Source organism: Nerophis lumbriciformis, linkage group LG10, assembly GCF_033978685.3.
Source record: "Nerophis lumbriciformis linkage group LG10, RoL_Nlum_v2.1, whole genome shotgun sequence".
Classification (NCBI taxonomy): domain Eukaryota; kingdom Metazoa; phylum Chordata; class Actinopteri; order Syngnathiformes; family Syngnathidae; genus Nerophis; species Nerophis lumbriciformis.
This window is the reverse complement of record NC_084557.2, coordinates 7,779,203-7,802,405: the sequence shown is the minus strand read 5'-3', so window position 1 is coordinate 7,802,405 and position 23,203 is coordinate 7,779,203. Positions and strand designations below refer to the sequence as shown.

Below are 23,203 nucleotides of genomic sequence, written 5' to 3'. Positions count from 1 at the left end.
ATTGATATATAATGTAGGAACCAGAAATATTAATAACAGAAAAAACACACCCTTTTGTGCGAATGAGTGTGAATGAGTGTAAATGGGGGTGGGAGGTTTTTTGGGTTGGTGCACTAATTGTAAGTGTATTTTGTGTTTTTTATGTTGATTTAATTTAATTTTTTAAATTATTTTTCTTTATGTGCGGCCCGGTACCAATCGATCCAACGACCGGTACCGGTTGGGGACCACTGCTATAGACGACTAGAAGACGGAATGGCACTTGTACTTCCGGTTCAAAGCACAACAGAAGGAAATACTCTAGAACAGGGGTGTCGAACTCAAATACAGAGTGGGCCAAAATTTATAACTGAACAAAGTCGCGGGCCAAGGTTGAACAAATTAACCTTTAACGTACTCTACGAGCTGTCGTCACGTCCGCTTTTCATCCATTCTAACATCATTCAGACTCAGTCACAAGCTATGTGCGGCTTCTGTACGCACACACGAGCGAATGCAACGCGTACTTCATCAACAGCAATACAGGTTACACTGAGGGTGCCAGTATAAAAAACTTTAACACAGTTAGAAATATACGCCACACTGTGAATCCACACCAAACAAGAATGACAAACACATTTCCGGAGAACATCCGCACCGTAACACAACAGAACAAATACCCAGAATCCTTTGCAGCACTAATTCTTCCGGGACGCTACAAAATACACCCCCGCTACCACCAACACACCTTTTCAGTTGTCTTTGCTTGTGTTTTATGAAAACTATTTGCATTATGGTCATTGGCGGAATTTTTTTTTATAAATTAGTCACACCGTTTTATAAGCTGCACGCTTCAAAGCGTAGGAAAAAAAGTGGTGGCTTATAGTCCGGAATTTACGGTACTAATATAATAACATACCAATAATAATACATTAAACGTATTATTTGAACTCGTCGAATATAGAATTCTCACACTTTCCCCCCAGCACCAAACATGGACACGTGTAAGGAAGATTTTAATAGGGATTTACTAACTAAATTGTAATATTACCTTGCTGATAGTGGTGGTTTTGTTATATGATTATTTTATTATTTTAAAATGAAATATAACATTGGTTTGTGAACCTTTTTTTTTTTTTTTTTAAATCTAAATTGATGGTAACATCAGTTCCTGGTGGAAAACATTATTAAAAATAATAATAATGTACTAACGGTGTGTATTTCACCTGGCTATGCAGTAGGGATGTGTCCATACATCCATTTTCTATCGCTTATTACTCTTGCGGTCGGGGTCGCAGGGGTGCTGGAGCCTATCCCAGCTGCATTTGGTACACCCTGGACAAGTCGCCACCTCATCGCAGGGCCAACACATAACGGTATCAAAATCTCACGGTACAATATTATCATTAAGGCCACGGTGCGATATAATTGTGGTATATGTCAAAAAAAATAAAAAGACTTAAAAATGTTATAGTCTGCAAAATGAAGTGGGAGGAATGTTTAGGATAACACTCACTGTAATTGAACACAAACATAATGCTAAAATGTTCTAATCATATTTATTGCAACAAACGTCAATTTTTAAGTGCAAAAAATTATGCAAGGACATTCACTGTTTTAAGCAATTATTTTTTTTAAACTTACAGTCAACGTCTTTAAAGTGGCAATGTAAACATCCAATGTTTTACACCAAAGTGTAAAACAACAATGTACAATTTGTTGTTTTTCAACTTGTTCTTTCTGAGAATCAGCGTCCACCAGAGTGGACATGTTTATATCAGTTTGCAATATGCTGTTTCTCAGAAACGTTAACTAACAATTTAACTTTAAATAATGCAATTACCTCACAAACTAATGTTTGCCTTCGCAGACTGTAAATACCTTTTTCTGGATGACAGTTTATGAGCTGGCGACTTGTCCAGGATGTATGCTGCCTACCGCCAGAGTGCAGATAGGCTGTAGCCACCCCGCGTCATCGAGAGAGACAAGATGTATAAAATGGATGATGGGTTGAGGATTTATCAAGTTTTCTCATTTTCCAGCATTGAACTTTTTTTTTTTTTTTTGGTGAATAATTCCATGCGCTGCAATATGACTGGCTGGTACTGTGTGGCCTTAGAAACGCTGGAGACGAAAGCGGCACGCATTGCTTTGCAGACCGCAGACTTTCTTACCCCCGCCAAAGAGGTTCTGTTTTCACCAAGGTTTGTCTGTCTGTTTGGTAGCAACATAACTTAAAAAGTAATGGATATGGTATTGTGGAGGGGGGGGCGTGGCCTGCGGGCCTGCCGCAGAACGGGGTGTGCAAGGACCGGCCTCGAAGACAGCGACAGGTGAGTAGATTGCCCGGCTGGGCCTTGTTATCTAATCACCTGTCGCCTTTATTAGCAGCAGCCGGGACGAGACAAGTTGTGGGAGTTGGAGTGGGAACCAGGGAGAGAGAGACATGGACTAAGGAAAAGACATTTTGCTGGAAAGCAAAAGCCTATCAATATTTATGAAAATAAAACATTGTTGTACCCTGAAATCCGGGCTCTCGTGGCAGTGTGTGGTGGTCTGAGGAACCCACTAGAGGGCAACCTCTACAGATGTTTTTCAGGAAATGTCGCAAAAAACAATTCCTCTCATCGACTTGTTCACGAGTGGGGGGGGGGGGGGGGGAGTGGATCGTGAGATCGACAGGCGGATCGGTGCGGCGTCTTCAGTAATGTGGACGCTGTATCGATCCGTTGTGGTGAAGAAGGAGCTGAGCCGGAAGGCAAAGCTCTCAATTTACTGGTCGATCTACGTTCCCATCCTCACCTATGGTCATGAGCTTTGGGCCATGACCGAAAGGACAAGATCACGGGTACAAGCGGCCCAAATGAGTTTCCTCCGCCGAGTGGCGGGGCTCTCCCTTAGAGATAGGGTGAGAAGCTCTGTCATTCGGGGGGAGCTCAAAGTAAAGCCGCTGCTCCTCCACATGGAGAGGAGCCAGATGAGGTGGTTCGGGCATCTGGTCAGGATGCCACCCGAACGCCTCCCTAGGGAGGTGTTTAGGGCACGTCCGACCGGTAGGAGGCCACGAGGAAGACCCAGGACACGCTGGGAAGACTATCTCTCCCGGCTGGCCTGGGAACGCCTCGGGATCCCCCGGGAGGAGCTGGACGAAGTGGCTGGGGAGAGGGAAGTCTGGGCTTCCCTGCTTAAGCTGCTGCCCCCGCGACCCGACCTCGGATAAGCGGAAGAAGATGGATGGATGGATGGATGGATGGATGGATGGATGGACTACGAACATGCTGCACTTCATGCTTAAGGCCTTCCACGCCCCACCTTAGCGCACCGCACTGCGCAGAGAATTCTGGGAGATGTAGTTTATTTCAGACCCGGCCAACGCTACAGCGCTGAAAAAAACTGCATACTAAGTTTTTGTTTGATACCGTCAGGCGTCAAGGAAATATCGTGAAGACTTTGAAACCGAAATACCGTAGTATCTACAATACCATTGCAGCCCTACTATGCAGCTTTCTGTCAGAACGTGGACTTTGGCGTGGTTTGTTTTCCCATGGTGCAAAGGAAAGTTGGCGCGGGCAAGGCGTGAATGTGAGTACATGTTTAATTTACACTAACAAAAAGAACAAACGAAAAGCGCGCACAAGGCGGAAGTACAAAAACTTGGCTAATGAAACAAAAACTTGCACCAAGGCAAAAACGCTAAACATGAAATATACAACACTTTACTGTGGCATGAAAAACGTGCATGGAACAATGGCTTGGCATGACAGGTAGCAGAGGTAGAAAGGATAGATAGATATGATAATGTCACCAGGACGAACAACAGAAACAGACTGGCTTAAATAGTGACATGATCAGTGAAAGCAGGTGCGTGACTCAAAATGTGAAAACGTGAGACTGGTGCGTGACATGAGGATGTGAACCAGGTGAAACTAATGGTTGCTATGGTGACAAAGCAAGGGAGTGAAACCAGGAACTAAAAAGTGTCCAAAAACCAAGCAAAACGTAACTAAACAAAACATGATCACAGACATGACACTTTCTAACTATTGTCAAAGTAAATAACGCGACACAAGTTGATTTTCATTTCATCATTTAATTGCTTATAGTTTAAAATGTGTATATTAAATGATAAAACTGTCATGATCCGTGGTCCGGATCATGTTTTGTTTAGTTATGTTTGGTTAGTTTTGGACTCCTTTAGTTATTGCTTGTGCACCTGTGAGTTTGTTTCGTCACCATGGTTACTTATTATTTTCACCTGCCGCTTGTGTTCCCGACACGCACCTGTTTTCCATCACTGACACTATTTAAGCCGGCCTTTCTGTTCACTCGTCCTGTGCTCCTTGTTTGCGGTAAGCTACATCACGTTGGTTTGTTTTCATGTTCCTGAGTCCTGTGCTAAGTTTAGCCTTAGCTTCCCGTGCGTTCGGCACGCTTTTCTTTTGCTTGTTTTCTGTTTATTGTGTAAATAAATCACCTCATACCTTCACGTTTTTGTCCGGAGTGTCCGTGTTGCACTGAAGGAACGATCCCGCACCAATATGCGACCCCCTCGTGACAAAAACATACTAATATGTCCTTACCTAATTTAAAAATTCCACTCAAGTGAAAGAGTCCTTCAAAAAGGGGTGCACAGTTCGATGGTTAGAATATTTAAAACAGGTTTCCTTACCGTTACTAGGGTGACTATGTGTTTATTATTCCTTGTTATACGTATACTCAGTAGCACAACTCCATGGGGGTGCACAGGTCCAGCCCCTCTTGCACGATCTCAATGTGATTGGTCACTTTTTAGTCACTGCTGATGCAATCATTAGACAGTAGAACAATTTCCAGTAAAGAATCTTTGGAAGTCTTGAAGTGAATCATAGGAGCACCAGTGACTGGTCGTAAAGTAACTTAGTGTGGGTAAATTCAGAATACAAAGAAATTATTTTTTGGGACAAACTCATATTTTATACAGTGGGTTTGGAGTGATAAGTCTTTAAAGGTGCAGAAGTGAATTAACACGAACTTACTTTTGATTCTCAACACTCACATTTTCAGTCATGACTTTAGATTGCGTTCAAAACATACATTCTGTGTCCAGTGTTCAATTTCTTGTCACTATATTTTTAATCAGCAAAATACTCATTCACAGAAGAAACAAATACTGTATTTGTCTCTGTCCAGAACATACTACATCTGATCTGAACTTCATTCTTTAATTTCTATTTACTCAGGACACTGGCGCCGATCTCACTAACCATGCCCCATATTTCTGTTGGCTTGTGAACTTTTGCACTCCAGTGTTTTGTTGTGTTCAATGTGGCTAAGTGAGTTAAGCTTACATGCCAGTAGCGCCTGGCTCCTCAATGCGACCCAGTGAACGCACACAAAGCCGTCTCTTGGGAGAGTTCTCGTAAAAACGTCACCGCGGCTTCTAAATCAGTGGCCTGGCCCTCTGTTGTGAGCCCCTGTCTTTCCCTCCCTTCCTTTTGTCTCCTTTCTGCTCCTTTTTCCACCTCATGTCCTCTCCCAACTCCTAATCTCAGAACCCAGCCCACATCAGGGAGTAGACCATCAACCGGACCACCCACTCCTTGTTAGTCGTTATCAGTAGTCTCTTACCTTCCAGCAGGTCTCTTGCCAGACCAGGTTCTGCCCCCGTGGACCGAACAAAGTCTGACAGGACCGCGTCCATGTCCAGAGTCATGTGATCATGTGTGTGCGCTGCCCAAGGTGCAGCGGAGGCCTTGGTGGACGCCAGCCTTCACGTTCTCATCTGATGAAGACATGAAAAAAAAAGATGTTTTAGAATACAACTTGTTGCATCCCAACTTTAAAAGTGCTGGGGTCGAGCAAGTGGGAGCGGCGCTCCGCCTCATCTTACTCACAGTCATAACAGAACACCCAGTCTCACAGATTTAATATCAACAAAGTCACAGCCAGAGGTCGTATCCAGGACACACCTGCCCGTTTCCAAAAGCCTCTGGCGCTCCGCCTGTAATCACAACAATGCCAACTCTCTTCCTGCCTCTGTGCGCTCCTGGCTGTGATTGAATATCTTCAACCGCATCACTGCTCTACTTACCAAGAGAGCATGTTTACGTGGTAGAAACACAGCCACCTAATCCCTCGTGGTCAATAGTCTTGCTCGGTCACAAACAACGCTATTGAGAAGCGTTCCCGCCCTCGTTTTGCGGAATGAATGAGTTCATGCATAACTTTCATTCCTCTGGCGTGGAGGGGGGGGGAGGAGGTCAGAGAGCAGAGAGAAACAAACCCCCACAGGTCTGCAGCAGCAACAACAACAACAACAACATGCTTCTGGGTACAAAGCAGAGGTTGCTGGAGCTTTGACCGAGGAGGAGCTGCAGCTTACTGGAAGGGCTCGTGCCTGCGTTGGCAGTCGGTCACTATGCCACGGTCCGCATGACATTTCAACCCACCAATCATCTTGGCTTCAAAATGTCCTCTCAGTTACTTCAGATCAGGGGTGTCGAACTCGTTTTAGCTCAGGGGCCGGACGGGTAAAATCATGACATAATAAATTAAAAATACAACTTCGACAACTTCAGGTTGTTTTCTTTTCAATCCAATCCAATCCACTTTATTTATATAGCACATTTAAACAACAAAATGTTTCCAAAGTGCTGCACAACAATATTAAACACAATTAAAAACAATATAAAATAAATATGATTAAAAACCATTTCAAAGGGTAAAACCAATTAAAACAGTAAATAGAAAGCAACATTTTAAACAACAGAGGACCACACAACTCACGTAGTGTTAAAAGCCAGAGAATAAAAGTGGGTCTTAAGCAGAGGTGGGTAGAGTAGCCAGAAATTGTACTCAAGTAAGAGTACTGTTACTTTAGAGATTTATTACTCAAGTAAAAGTAAGGAGTAGTCACCCAAATATTTACTTGAGTAAAAGTAAAAAGCATGTTGTGAAAAAACTACTCAAGTACTGAGTAACTGTTGGGTAACATACACACACACATATATACATATATATATATATATATATATATATATATATATATATATATATACACACACACACATATATATACACATATATATATACATACATTGATATATACAGTATATAATTTATATGTATTTATTTTGCCGTTTTTGTTTACATGTTAAAGGTGTTTTAATGAATATACATGCATGTTTAACACATATAGATTCCTTTCTTTCATGAAAACAAGAATATAAGTTGGTGTATTACCTGATTCTGATGACTTGCATTGATTGTAATCAGACAGTAGTGCTGATAACGTCCACGTTTTCAAATGGAGGAGAAAAAAAGTTCCTCCTTTCTGTCTAATACCACATGAAAGTGGTTGGTTTTTGGCTTCTTATTTGTCCAGCTTCCATATTCGTTTTTATACACTTTACAAGAAATACATTGGCGGCAAACTCCGTAGCTTGCTAGCTTGCTAGCTTGTTTGCACTGGCTTTCGGAGACTCTTATTTTGAAAGCGCAGGCGCGATGGAGCGGCACTTTTATTGTGAAGACAGGAACTGTGCAGTCAGTCTTTAGGCTTTTGACGGGATGTACGGTTGAAATAAAAAAGGGTCTTTTTTCCTTCACACTTTTGATTGATTGATTGGAACTTTTATTAGTAGATTGCACAGTACAGTACATATTCCGTACAATTGACCACTAAATGATAACACCCGAATACGTTTTTCAACTTGTTTAAGTCAGGTCATGTGACCCCTGGCTCTGTTTGATTGGTCCAACGTCACCAGTGACTGCATCTGATTGGTGGAACGGAGTGAACGTCACCAGTGACTGTATTTGTTGAAACGCAGGCACTATGAAGGTCTGTCTGACAGACCAAAACAAACAAAGCGTGCATTAACAGATCGATTAAAATTAGTAGCGAGCTGAATGTAGATAAAAGTAGCGGAGTAAAAGTAGCGTTTCTTCTCTTTAAATATACTCAAGTAAAAGTAAAAGTATGTTGCATTAAAACTACTCTTAGAAGTACAATTTATCCCAAAAGTTACTCAAGTAGATGTAACGGAGTAAATGTAGCGCGTTACTACCCACCTCTGGTCTTAAGACGAGACTTAAAACACTCCACTGTGGGAGCAGTTCGAACATGGAGGGGCAGAGTGTTCCAGAGCTTAGGGCCGACCACAGAGAAGGCCCTGTCTCCCCTGGTTTTAAGTCTCGTCTTGGACACCACGAGCTGGAGCTGGCTCTCGGACCTCAGAGCGCGCGCAGGATTGTAAGTTTGGATGAGGTCCGAGATATACTGAGGTCCCAGTCCATGTAAAGCTTTAAAAACAAACAGCAAGGTTTTAAAATCAATTCTAAAATGAACAGGGAGCCAGTGCAAACTCTCAAGGATTGGGGTTATATGCTGGCGTCTCCTGGCCCCTGTTAAAAGGCGTGCTGCCGCATTCTGGACTAACTGCAACCGGGAGAGAGCTTTTTGGCTAATGCCAGCATAAAGTGCATTGCAGTAGTCCAGGCGACTTGAAATAAAAGCATGCACGACTTGTTCAAAAAGGTTAAAAGATGAAAACGGTTTTACCTTTGCTAAAAGACGAAGATGATAAAAACACGATTTTAAAACGCCATTGACTTGTTTGTCATGTTTAAAATCGCTGCCTATAGTGACGCCAAGGCTGGTGACTTTGGGACGCACATAATTTTGCAATGGTCCCAAGTCAGTGAGGGCCGGACCAAACACTAAAATTTCAGTTTTTCCCTCATTCATTATTAAAAAATTCTGGGCTAACCAAGCCTTGACGTCGCATAGACAGTTGAGAAGGGGTGTCAGGGGGCCGTGGCCTTTTGAAATAGGCATATAAATTTGGCAGTTTTTTACTTACTTTGGCCCAAAATAGAACAAGCACATTCTGAAAATGTGCATACCACAAATAATCCTCTTGACAAAACACTTCAAAGATAGTTAAAAAATCTGAGGAAAAAATTGCTGCATTTTCAAAAACGCCATGAAGAACACAATTAATTTAGACTTAATATCAGTGTATCTAAAAAGCAATTACCGTATTTTCCGGACTATAAAGCGCACTTAAAATCCTTTTTTCCCCTCAAAGCTCGACAGTGCGCCTTATAACCCGGTGCGCCAAATGTACGCAATCATTCTGGTTTTGCTTACCGACCTCGAAGCAATTTTATATGGTACACGATGTAATGATAAGTGTGGCCGGTAGATGGCAGTCAAACATAAGAGATATGTGTAGACTGCTCTATGATGGCAATAGGACTCAAGTTTGATTGATTGATTGAAACTTTTATTAGTAGATTGCACAGTTCAGTAAATATTCCGTACAATTGACCACAAAATGGTAACACCCGAATAAGTTTTTCAACTTGTTTAAGTCGGGGTCCACGTAAATCAATTCATGGTAGTAAGTAAACAACACCAACATTTTATATGTTCCATTGAAAATATAGAACTACACACGGCACACAAAAATCTATCAAAATGTTTTAGTACGACTTTGGTAAGCTATGAAGCCGCACCGCTTGATGGACTGTACTGTGCTTCAACATAGGAGTATTATTATGGTGTATGTATAAGGTAAGACATATTATCTGGCGTTTTGTTTCGCAATATTATGCGAAAGTAACTTTTCTTACCTTCTGGTAATTGCTGATCTGTATTTCGGATCTGCATAAATCCTAAAAAAACTGCCTTTGTAGTCCGTGCCGACACCATAGTTGATAAGCTTCTTGTTTTTCCTCTATCTTCTTGTTATGGGACATTCATCCTCCGCTGTTGCCATTTCTAATATAAAGTAGTGTAAAGTTCTTACTTATATCTGTCAGTAAACTCGCCATGAAAGCGCTAAAACATACCGGTGTAGTGAGTTTACATTATTCAACTTTAGTTATTAGAGAGTTCCGGTCGGATGGTTTTTCACGGGACACATTTGACATATGTTATTGTTTCCTGATGAGGAGATGCTGCTTCGTTATTGATTGAAGTAAAGTCTGAATGTCATTAAATAAGTTAGCTCCATCTTTTGACACTTCTTCCACTACCATCCCGATCTGTAAACATAAACTATGCAACATTTTGACCTAAGAACCACCATTACATGTTATGTAGACCACAAGGAAGTCTTTTACATTTAGAAAAAAAATCATAATATGACCCCTTTAATGCGCCTTATAATCCCTTGTGCCTTTTGTATGAAAATAGACCTGAATAGACCCGCTCATCGGCAGTGCGCCTTATAATCCGGTGTGCCTTATGGTCCGAAAAATACGATATATACAATTGAAGGCAAGCAAATCCATGTATTGTGTTTAAAGGGGAACATTATCACCAGACCTATGTAAGCGTCAATATATACCTTGATGTTGCAGAAAAAAGACCATATATTTTTTTAACCGATTTCCGAACTCTAAATGGGTGAATTTTGGCGAATTAAACACCTTTCTATTATTCGCTCTCGGAGCGATGACGTCACGTTGTGACATCACATCGGGAAGCAATCCGCCATTTTCTCAAACACATTACAAACACCGAGTCAAATCAGCTCTGTTATTTTCCGTTTTTTCGACTGTTTTCCGTACCTTGGAGACATCATGCCTCGTCGGTGTGTTGTCGGAGGGTGTAACAACACGAACAGGGACGGATTCAAGTTGCACCAGTGGCCCAAAGATGCGAAAGTGGCAAGAAATTGGACATTTGTTCCGCACACTTTACCGACGAAAGCTATGCTACGACAGAGATGGCAAGAATGTGTGGATATCCTGCGACACTCAAAGCAGATGCATTTCCAACCATAAAGTCAAAGAAATCTGCCGCCAGACCCCCATTGAATCTGCCGGAGTGTGTGAGCAATTCAGGGACAAAGAACCTCGGTAGCACGACAAGCAATAGCGGCAGTTTGTTCCCGCAGACGAGCGAGCTAAACCCCTTGGATGTCTTGGCTCACACCGTCCCTTATGCCACCGAAGATGATCAAGAGAAGAATATCGACCCTAGCTTCCCTGGCCTGCTGACATCAACTCCAAAACTGGACGGATCAGCTTTCAGGAAAAGAGCGCGGATGAGGGTATGTCTACAGAATATATTAATTGATGAAAATTGGGCTGTCTGCACTCTCAAAGTGCATGTTGTTGCCAAATGTATTTCATATGCTGTAAACCTAGTTCATAGTTGTTAGTTTCCTTTAATGCCAAACAAACACATACCAATCGTTGGTTAGAAGGCGATCGCCGAATTCGTCCTCGCTTTCTCCCGTGTCGCTGGCTGTCGTGTCGTTTTCGTCGGTTTCGCTTGCATACGGTTCAAACCGATATGGCTCAATAGCTTCAGTTTCTTCTTCAATTTGGTTTTCGCTACCTGCCTCCACACTACAATCATCCGTTTCAATACATGCGTAATCTGTTGAATCGCTTAAGCCGCTGAAATCCGAGTCTGAATCCGAGCTAATGTCGCTATAGCTTGCTGTTCTATGCGCCATGTTTGTTTGTGTTGGCATCACTATGTGACGTCACAGGAAAATGGACGGGTGTATATAACGATGGTTAAAATCAGGCACTGTGAAGCTTTTTTTAGGGATATTGCGTGATGGGTAAAATTTTGAAAAAAACTTCGAAAAACAAAATAAGCCACTGGGAACTGATTATTAATGGTTTTAACCCTTCTCAAATTGTGATAATGTTCCCCTTTAATAAAAAAGAAAAATATGGTTAAATATGGAATTGATCAATTTCAAGCATTTAGGAGGTATTACCCAATGCAACATTGACACTTTGTAGGAAAACATTGAATGCATTAAAAACATTCCACATGTCACACCTACCTCTGTGATCACGGCGCCACTAAAAGTAGTTCCTCAGTGTTATTAACTCTTGGACTAATAATGTCGCTAATATTTGGTTAATACGTGGGTCACGACACTTAAATGGAGCATTGTTGGCGGTTTTTGGATGTTTTTTAGAGGGCATTATGGGCGCAATACATGAGCTTTATTGATAGTCACCTTGTACTTGTAGTATATTACAACATTTGAATGCATAAAACATAACTGCCAACTTTTGAAATCAGAAAAACCTAGTAGCCAGGGTCCAGGGGCCGCAGGCCCCGGTAGGTCCAGGACAAAGTCCTGGTGGGGGGTTCCTTCACCCCCCGACGCAAAATGATTATTAGCATTCAGACAGGTTAAAATGTTGCTAAAACCATCACTTTTCTATCAGTCACAGTGACTTTTCAAAACAAAAATATTACAGCAAAAATAATATGGGTTGATTGACATGTTTATTCTGTAAACTAACTTGAAATTATTTTGACAGTTAATGCCAGTTATCCTGTCAACCTTTCACAAGACTTCAATTTGTTAATTGAAAGTATAAACAGTGTAAACACTTTTTACAGTAAACAAATGGTAAAACAGTACTAAACAATTCCATAAAAAAAAAAATTGGTGTCATTATTAACTTTCTGTCCAAGCTTGTATAATCTACTGCCTTGTTCAATTGTAAAAAATATTCTGTGCCTAAAATTCACATTTCTATCACAATTATCATACTGTAAACATGGTAAGCTAACTTCATTAAAATTAATAGTCCTGTCAATAGCATGGAATTACAATTCAAATGTAGTTTTTTTGTAAGCCTTTCAAAAGAATTCAAAATATGAAAAATTAATGAAAATTAATTTAAGCCATCAGACACTTGAAAAGTGGCACATCACATCTCTAATGTAATCATTTGAACTTTTCAACAGAAATAGCACTGCAAAAATATTAAGGAAATACTTCTGTATTTTGGTAGTTATGCTGTCAACATTTAACAAGATTTCTTCAACTTGGACTTGAAAGCATAAATAGTATAAACACTTTTAACAGTATAACAGTACTAAACAATTCCAATAGATAACATTGGTGTCATTACCTTTTTGTTTGCTCAATTATTGCCTCCGTAAATAAAACTTCGGCATTTATCACATCCAAAGAATCTGTTTGGGCGACGAAAAACGTTGAAAGTTTTCCACTTGTATCGCTAGCAACGGCATTAGACTTGTGTTTTTTTGTCCCAACGTGGTCTTTTACATCACTAATTCTTCCGTGTCCGATCGAAAAATATTGTCTGCACAAGGTGCAATTCGCGTAGTTTTCACCCTTTTTGGAACGGATAATTATTCCCGGATAGGCTTTTGAATATTCTTCACGGAATGACTGCAGTTTTCTTTTCGGTTTAAGACTCGTATGCGATTTTTCTCCGGCTGATTCCATGATCGTTCGCTCGTTTGGAAACAATGGCCTCGTGCTTGGCAGCGGTGCTATAAATAGCCTCGCGCATGGCATTCGGAATGGCTCGATAGGAAGTTACGGGAAGCAGTGTCGATTGTCATTGTTGTTACGCGATTTCGTGAATAAAACTTTAAAAAAAAAAAAAAAATTTAATTAATGAAAAACCCTATTTTTTATCACTGCAACCGTAACCCGGTTGATGAAAACCGTACTAATTACAGGAAAACCGGAGTAGTTGGCAGGTATGATAAAACAAAGAAAAACATTTGTATTCTTGTCTTACATAGGGACTGTGAATGACATGGAAAACATAAAAAAAAGTGCAGTTTCCCTTTAAGAGCAGCCATGTTCACAACAGTCCCCCCCCCCCCCCACTGTAGGAGGTAACTGTGACTCAGAAACAACCGACTACATGTTCCACATCTGACATGATAACCGTGTGGGTGGGAGTCCGTCATTCCGTTGAAACATTTTGCCTGTCATACATAAGGCATTTTAGAGAACTAAAAAAAGAAATAAACAAAAGAAGCACTTCACTACTACTGTTGCATTTATAAGTTGGACCTACAAGGAAAATAAATCCCTGTTAATAGATTTCAAGGTACTTACAGGTTGGTTTCTAGTATGTAAAACTGTATTTCACTTGAACCACAGCTAGTTAGATTACAAAATCAAGAAATTCCACTTGAACCAGAGCTAGTTAGAGTACAAAATCAAGAACCATAAACACATAGAACAAATATAAAATATAATACAATCACAATGCAGAAGGTTTTCCAAGTTTAGGATCGTGATAATGTGTAACGTAATATTCAAACAGGAATGTAAAAGTGCATTAAAATGGTATTGAAAATCAATTTTTTTCACTTAACAATGGACACGCTTGGAATTAAACTATTAGCCTAGTATCTATTTTGTCTTTTATTTATTGACTGTGGCTGTTGTAGTTAACACAACGCAGAACCTGCATTAGACTATACAGGTGTGCCTAATGTTGTGGCCTGTATCTACTTCCCCACTAGATTTATCTTACAGGCTTTGTGTGTTTAACTGAGAAGAGTACTAATGAGGCGTTATATGAGTCAAGCCTGTCATAGGAGTGTGAGCGTTGTTGCAACAACCATAAAGATAGTCTCATTCCTTTTTACTACTTGAAAATGCAATCAATGCAGTACAGATCTGCGGTTTGTCGTGAGATTTATCGGCAATAAAAAAATAAAAAAAGTATCACTGAGAATACTGTACACTTTAAGAGTCCAATGGCTGTCATTGATGTCAGTGCTGTTCTACTCGGAGCAGAATTTTTGAAGAGATCAAACTTACTTTCTGTATTTTTGCTGAGGTTTGATGACAAGCCATCAGATGACCGTGGGACTGTCGGGACCAGACGGAGTTCTAGTCCATGACTTCACAGGGCCCGAAGCGGAGTAAGACAGTGGGGACGCAAAGAACCCTGAAATACACGCAACAATACAGGAAACCATAAACCTCTGTAAGTTTTTCATGCTGTGGTAAGACAAAAAAAAAACACCAAATGGAAACATTACAGTCGAACTATTATTCGTATCAAGTGAGTATTGCTCTGATCTTTGGGAAACAATTGCAGTCATTTCAGTTGTTCACAGTAGGAACAAAGGGAGTTGCAATGCTATATGTGTCTCATTGCTTGTCAGCAGCTGTAAAATCACAATAATGCATTTTTTTGTTGATTCCTATGATCAAAAAAACAACTGTAGTACGGCTACTGACAGAGACCGAAGGTGTTTAGTGCACATGTAATGCCATGTGTATTAGTGGTTCAAACTGGTTCAAAGTTAGGTGATTAAATTCAAAATTGTACTAAGTACCGTATTTTTCGGACTATAAGGCACACTTAAAATCCTTGCATTTTCTCAAAAATTGACAGTGCACCTTATAACCCGGTGCGCCTAATGTACGGCATAATTCTGGTTGTGCTTACCGACCTCGAAGCTATTTTATTTGGTACATGGTGTAATGATAAGTGCGATCAGTCACACATTAGAGATACGTGTAAACTGCAAGATGACGCCAGTAAACAACACCAAAACTTTAAATGTTCCATTGAGAATATAGAACATTACACACGGAACTCAAAAATCTGTCAAAATGTTTTAGTACGACTTCGGTAAACTGTGAAGCTGCACCGCTTGATTAAACATACGAGTATTATTATGGTGTGTGTATAAGCACCGCAAAATGGCACCTATTAGCAGACAATATCTGGCGTTTTGTTTCGCAATATTACGCAAAACCAACTTTTTCTTACCTTCTACCTGCTGATCTGTATTTGGGATCTGCATAAGTACTGAAAATTTGCGCGGGTCCGCCATTGTTGTCCGTGATGACACCGTAGTCGATAAGCTTCTTCTTTTTCTCTATCTTCTTGTTATGGGACATTCATCTTCCGCTGTTGCCATTTCTATTATAAAGTTCTTACTTACGTCTGTCAGTAAAATAGCTATCAAAGCGCTAAAAACTGTAGTGGGTTTACATCAGGGGTGCTCATTACGTCGATCGCGAGCTACCGGTCGATCTCGGAGGGTGTGTCAGTCGATCACCGGCCAGGCATTAAAAAAATAGTTCTAAAAATGAGCGATCATAAATCTTCACTATGACGTCACTTTCGTCACTTGATTGACATTCACGGCACCCGAGGGTCTTCTGAGATGACGCTGGCTGCTGCCAGCTCATTAAAATTACCGACTGGAAGGCGGGAAACACTTTATTTCAACAGACTCTGGCACCGTACCTGTCGTCAAAACTCCAAAGACCGACTGCACAGTTGCACAGTTGCGCTAACAAAATAAGAGTCTCAGAAAGCTGGCGTGCACAAGCTAGCAAGCTACGGAGTTTGCCGACAATGTATTTCTTGTAAAGTGTATACAAAGGAGTACGGAAGCTGGACAAATAAGATGCCAAAAACCAACCACTTTCATGTGGTATTGGACAGAAAGGAGGACTTTTTTTCTCCTCCATTCGAAAATGCGGACATTATCAGCACCACTGTCTGATTCCAATCAATGCAAGTCATCAGAATCAGGTAATACACCAACTTATATTCTTGTCTTCATGAAAGAAAGGAATCTATATGTGTTAAACATGCTTGCATTATCTTTAAACACCTTTAACTTATTAACAATATTAACTATATGTGTTAAACATGCTTGTATTATCTTTAAACACCTTTAACTTATTAACAATATTAACTATATGTGTTAAACATGCTTGTATTATCTTTAAACACCTTTAACTTATTAACAATATTAACTATATGTGTTAAACATGCTTGCATTATCTTTAAACACCTTTAACTTGTTAACAATATTAACTATATGTATTAAACATACTTGTATTATCATTAAACACCTTTAATTTTTTAACAATATTAACTATATGTGTTAAACATGCTTGCATTATCATTAAACACCTTTAACTTGTTACCAAAAACATATATTTCATGAATAAGTAAATATAAATTATATATATGAATGAGGTAGATCCCCACGACTTGATCAATTGAAAAGTAGCTCGCCTGCAGAAAAAGTGTGAGCACCCCTGGTTTACATAATCCACACACGAAACTGTAGTTATTAGAGGGTTACGGTCGGACGGTTTTTCACGGGACACATTCCCGGCATTATTGAGCCACGGATGAGAAGATGCTGCTTGATTGAAGTAAAGTCTGAATGTCATTGAAACCGTTAGCTCCATCTTTTGACACTTCTTCCACTCCCGTCCTTGCACGCTCCACCGCTACAACAAAGATGACGGGGAGAAGACGCTGTCAAAGGTGAGCCACGTAAATAAGACCGCCCACAAAACGGCGCATCTTGAAGAGATGCTCAGAAAGCTACTAGAAAATGGTCTGTAAAACATAATCTAAGCAACATTTTGACCAAAGAACCACCATTACATGTTATGTAGACCACAAGGAAGTATTTTGCATTTAGAAAAAAAATCATAATATGACCCCTTTAATGCGCCTTAAAATCCGGTGCACCTTTTGTATGAAAATAGACCTGACTCAACCCGCTCATCGGCAATGCGCCCTATGGTCCGAAAAATACGGTAGGTATAAAGCATGGTGAAATCTTTGCCATTTTACAGTCCATCAGCCCAATCGTATTCATTGGACAGAATCATCACTGTTCACTCAACAAAATGCCGACATGCATGAGAAAACAACACAAACCTGGTTAGAAAAAGTGAAACGCTAGCTTTTGCTTATACACAACAATGTGTCAACATGCTGATGTTGCTTAAGGCACGGAGGGGTCACTATTGTGGATGTTATCTTCCAGTGAATGACACACAACCAGCAGAGGTCATGTGACATGTTTAGATCAACAAATTTGATGTGTTGACACAAAATTTGTCGTAGAAGCAAAAAAAAACAACAATATTCTAAACCATTGCTGCTTTTCTACTGCGCAAAACGGTCGGAACAAGACACGTTAAAGAACAAAAAATGTAGAAGAATGAGTGTCACCTGTATTTTCGTCTTGGAATGTGGAAAGGGCCGAGATTGAATATGCTCTCAGCTCTTTACGAGCAGTGGTTCGTCGAGAGTTCCATTCTTATGACAGCTTTGAAAGTCCAATTTAAGTGTAAATAAAGACTTATATCTAAATGAACCCAACATAAATTAATTGATGTTTTGGACAGAACCCATAAAAGGACATACATAATACGGTTATAATTTTTTTGTTTAAATACAATGGCTTGGAAGTGGCATTGACCAGGTTCTAGAATTCGTGGTTTGTAGGACAAAGGTTTGCCAATGGAAAAACATCAATAGCAGTCACATGCATGTGTCAATACTAGGGATGTAACAATGTCAAAATGTCACGGTACAATATCACGGTATTAAGGCTACAGTAAGGTATTATTTTGGTATCGTCAAAAAAAAAAGTGTTGTATGGATTTTTTTTTGTCATAAGAAAATACAATCATGTGTGCTTACGGACTGTATACCTACTGACTGCATTGATCTATATTGATATATAATGTAGGAACCAGAAATATTAATAACAGAAAGAAACAACCCTTTTGTGCGAATGAGTGTGAATGAGTGTAAATGGGGGTGGGAGGTTTTTTGGGTTGGTGCACTGTTTGTAAGTGTATCTTGTGTTTTTTATGTTGATTTAATTTAAAAAAAATAAAATAAAAAATATTTTTTTAAAGGGGAACATTATCACCAGACCTATGTAAGCGTCAATATATACCTTGATGTTGCAGAAAAAAGACCATATATTTTTTTAACCGATTTCCGAACTCTAAATGGGTGAATTTTGGCGAATTAAACGCCTTTCTAATATTCGCTCTCGGAGCGATGACGTCACAACGTGGCGTCACATCGGGAAGCAATCCGCCATTTTCTCAAACACCGAGTCAAATCAGCTCTGTTATTTTCAGTTTTTTCGACTGTTTTCCGTACCTTGGAGACATCATGCCTCGTCGGTGTGTTGTCGGAGGGTGTAACAACACGAACAGGGACGGATTCAAGTTGCACCAGTGGCCCAAAGATGCGAAAGTGGCAAGAAATTGGACGTTTGTTCCGCACACTTTACCGACGAAAGCTATGCTACGACAGAGATGGCAAGAATGTGTGGATATCCTGCGACACTCAAAGCAGATGCATTTCCAACGATAAAGTCAAAGAAATCTGCCGCCAGACCCCCATTGAATCTGCCGGAGTGTGTGAGCAATTCAGGGACAAAGGACCTCGCTAGCATGGCAAGCAATGACGGCAGTTTGTTCCCGCAGACGAGCGAGCTAAACCCCCTGGATGTCATGGCTCACACCGTCCCTTATGCCACCGAAGATGATCAAGAGAAGAATATCGACCCAAGCTTCCCTGGCCTGCTGACATCAACTCCAAAACTGGACAGATCAGCTTTCAGGAAAAGAGCGCGGATGAGGGTATGTCTACAGAATATATTAATTGATGAAAATTGGGCTGTCTGCACTCTCAAAGTGCATGTCGTTGCCAAATGTATTTCATATGCTGTAAACCTAGTTCATAGTTGTTAGTTTCCTTTAATGCCAAACAAACACATACCAATCGTTGGTTAGAAGGCGATCGCCGAATTCGTCCTCGCTTTCCCCCGTGTCGCTGGCTGTCGTGTCGTTTTCGTCGGTTTCGCTTGCATACGGTTCAAACCGATATGGCTCAATAGCTTCAGTTTCTTCTTCAATTTCGTTTTCGCTACCTGCCTCCACACTACAACCATCCGTTTCAATACATTCGTAATCTGTTGAATCGCTTAAACCGCTGAAATCCGAGTCTGAATCCGAGCTAATGTCGCTATAGCTTGCTGTTCTTTCCACCATGTTTGTTTGTGTTGGCTTCACTATGTGACGTCACAGGAAAATGGACGGGTGGTTAAAAATCAGGCACTTTGAAGCTTTTTTTAGGGATATTGCATGATGGGTAAAATTTTGAAAAAAACTTCGAAAAATATAATAAGCCACTGGGAACTGATTTTTAATGGTTTTAACAATTCTGAAATTGTGATAATGTTCCCCTTTAAATTTCTTGTGCGGCCCGGTACCAATCGATCCACGGCCCGGTGGTTGGGGACCACTAATCTACGCCATTGTCTTCTCAAAACATAAAAAAGACCACAGGTTGTACATTTAATCTTTAGGTTCAAATACAAGCATTTGGGTCCAAGACCACTGGGGAAAATGACCTTGCAGCCAATTAGTGTTCGTCTCTTATCGGCTTTCTCCTGAGAAGCCCATACGTTAGTGATTGCATTAAGTCAAGTCACTGTGGGTCACAAAATTGCCATTCTTTACATGTCATCCACAACCCTGTAAGGACTGAGGTTTAAATCATGCAACACTAACACATGAACTCGCAAATGATGGACGACATGAAATTAAATGTACCTCTCTCGCACTACGCATGAACACATGCTGCTTTGACTACATGGCACTACCGCCTCTGCAAAATGACAAAAGCAAAAGCCAAGAGAAGGATTTTATTTTTCCTCCGATGTCCTGTTGTTTTGCTCTAAATTCACTGCATATACATGGGCATCATAGCCAAGCGCAGTGAGTTAATAGTCACCCACGTGCAAGGCAGAGAGATGCAGCAAGTGGGAGGTGACTTGTACTCATATTTGCACGCCTTCGTCTCCATTATAGGAAGATACATGTGAAGGTGAAGGTTTGTGGCCGCAGATTCTTACAGGTATATTTATAGCTTGAATTGAGAAAATCTATTATTCTTGCATTATTTGTCTTTTTGGAATTATGCTACATTGCTGTACTTATTTTAGTACGGCATGGTCAAGAGAAAAGTGATGAAACACATTCATTTATAGAAGATATCAGACATAGGTGAAGTTTTCATGAGCTGTGTAAATCATGGTTATTGGACAGTAACTTGACCAAAAACAAAAAAGTGTCATGTCTGTGTGATCATGTTTTGTTTTAGTCATGTTCGGTTTTGTTTTTGGACTTTTTGTGCACTTTTGTTTGTTTTGTCACCATAGCAACCCATTAGTTTTTGCACCTGTCATGTCACGCACCTGTTTCACGTTTTGAGTCACGCACCTGTTGTTAATCATGTCTGTGTTATTTAAGCTTTTCATTTTCTGTTGGTCAGCCTGGCGAAACCACATTTATGCTCTGCACACTTTATGATCACTCTTCTTCGTGTCATGTTCACAGTTCCATGCCAAGTAAGTTTTTGTTTCTTGTTCATAGTTTTCCGCCTTTGTGCGCGCCTTTTGTTTTCATAGCCAAGTTATTTTACCTCTGCTGTGAGCGCCTTTTGTTTATACCTTTTTGAGCTTTTTGAGTTTGAATATTAAACATGTACTCACACTCACGTCTTGCCCGCGCCAATTTTCCGTTGCCTTCCGGAAAAACAAACCCCAAGGGCCAAGTCTTGACAAAAAGGTGACATCCCATTCTGTCTCCATGACTATATTTACACTGAAGGCCAAAGTGGCCCAAATCAGATTTTTCCATCTGACTGTTTACACTGCAAATAAAATGTGATCTTTGTGAGACTTCAGTAAAAACATGCACAGGCTGCAATGTGGCCTCAACGCCACTTGCATGTGCAATTCGATAAAGTAAAAACAAAGGAAGTTGACTAACTGAACAAGGAAGTCGCTACTAGTACTACGACAAAATAAAATACAAGTCGCAACAGCTTAACAACACAACGTGTTTTTTTTACGTACAAATAAATTAAAGTAATATAATGTATGAATGGATATATATCAGTGGTGTGCCGTCAGGGCGAGCAAGGCCTTCTCTGCTGGCCTAACATAATAAATGATAAATAAATAACCAGAAATCATCATCATAATTAACCTTTGTGTAATGTTCATATTGTTGTTACTCAGCCAGCGTTTGTGGGTCTGATGGACCCGTAGCATTTTTTGGCTTTCAATGCCTCACAATCAAACACTTTTATGTTAAAATACTGAACAGATGTTATCTGTTCAGTATTTTAACATAAAAGTGTTTGATTGTGGGACCATCAGACCCACAAACGCAAGTAACAACAATATGAACGTTGCACGGAAAATTTCTCTGCCAGTTTCTGCATCCCACAGGGATTCTTCTTTTGCGTTTCTGCACCTGCGGTTCCCACACAAGGTTGCAATATTGTTTGTCAACACTGTCTGCTCTCATTTTCTCGCACATTTGGCCCTCTGATGTTCTGTGTACCTACACTCTGTCCTCCTCCTGTCTAGGCCTGCTGTGTGTGTGTGTGTGTGTGTGTGTGTGTGTGTGTGTGTGTGTGTGTGTGTGGTACACTCTTAGAAATAAAAGTGCTAAGTAGAACCATATATGGTTCTTCGGCTCGTCCTCATAGGAGAACCCTTTTTGGCTCCAGGTAGAACCTTTTTATAAAGGTTCCACCTGGAACCCTTTTGGAGGGTTCTACCTAGAACTGTGTGTGTAAGGTTCCACCCAGAACCCCCCATGAGAGGTTCTACAAAGAACCCACGCAGGGAGTTCCACTAAGAACCCTTTCGTATTTCAAGGGTTTCATCTAGAACCCACACAGGGAGTTCCACTAAGAACCCTTTTGTATTTCAAGTCTTTCTTCTAGAACCCACGCAGGGAGTTCCACTAAGAACCCTTTCGTATTTCAAGGGTTTCATCTAGAACCCACACAGGGAGTTCCACTAAGAACCCTTTTGTATTTCAAGACTTTCATCTAGAACCCACGCAGGGAGTTCCACTAAGAACCCTTTCGTATTTCAAGGGTTTCATCTAGAACATACACAGGGAGTTCCACTAAGAACCCTTTCGTTTGTCAAGGGTTTCATCTAGAACCTATGCAGGGAGTTCCACTAAGAACCCTTTCAAGTTTCAAGGGTTTCATCTAGAACTCACACAGGGAGTTCCACAAAGAACTCTTTCATGTTTCAAGGGTTTCATCTAGATCTGACACAGGGGGTTCTAAAAACATCCCTTTTCAAAGGTTTTCACCGATAACCGTCTTGTCTTCTGAGGGTTCTATAAAGAACCATATTGTATTCTACAGATCAGTTTAGTTCATATTATATTGTGGTCATTTATCATGTTGACATTGAACAAACATTCAAAACATTTTAATGAGAAAAACATTTATTTAAAGATAGGCACCATTATTGGCAAATGTTATCAGGAAGTATGTCCCTGGTGACACAGGATCTTACCCATGCTTTCAACAATCCCTGAAGAACTCTTTCTTCCAAAAACGGTTCTCTGGATCAAAATAGTTCTTTCTGGAACCCTTAGTGTTAGTGAGAACCCTTTTAAAACCAATTATTCAGAAAAGGGGTTTTAAAGGGTTCTCTGGATCAAAATGGTTCTTACTGGAACCATTAGCGTTACCAAGAACCCTTGAAAAACCCTTTCTTCGGGAAAGGGTTTTTCAGAAGCAAATGGTTCCAGTTAGAACCTCAGCCCTTGTAGAAGAACCCTTTTAGAACCCT

At 40.4% G+C, this 23,203-nt stretch overlaps 1 protein-coding gene across 2 annotated transcripts in view; it reads right to left on the bottom strand.

Annotated features, from left to right (window-relative positions):
* Positions 1 to 23,203, bottom strand: part of otud7a (OTU deubiquitinase 7A) — a 117,714-nt gene that overhangs the window by 69,614 nt on the left and 24,897 nt on the right. The window contains exons 2-3 of one of the 2 annotated variants that reach the window (XM_061970363.2): positions 14,550 to 14,679; positions 5,587 to 5,740 (exon numbers count right to left, since the gene is read on the bottom strand). In XM_061970363.2, the coding sequence (XP_061826347.1) occupies positions 5,587 to 5,671 (85 nt within the window). In that variant the 5' untranslated portion in view covers positions 5,672 to 5,740; positions 14,550 to 14,679. The remainder of the gene's footprint in view (positions 1 to 5,586; positions 5,741 to 14,549; positions 14,680 to 23,203) is intronic. The other variant, XM_061970364.2, reaches the window with a different exon arrangement.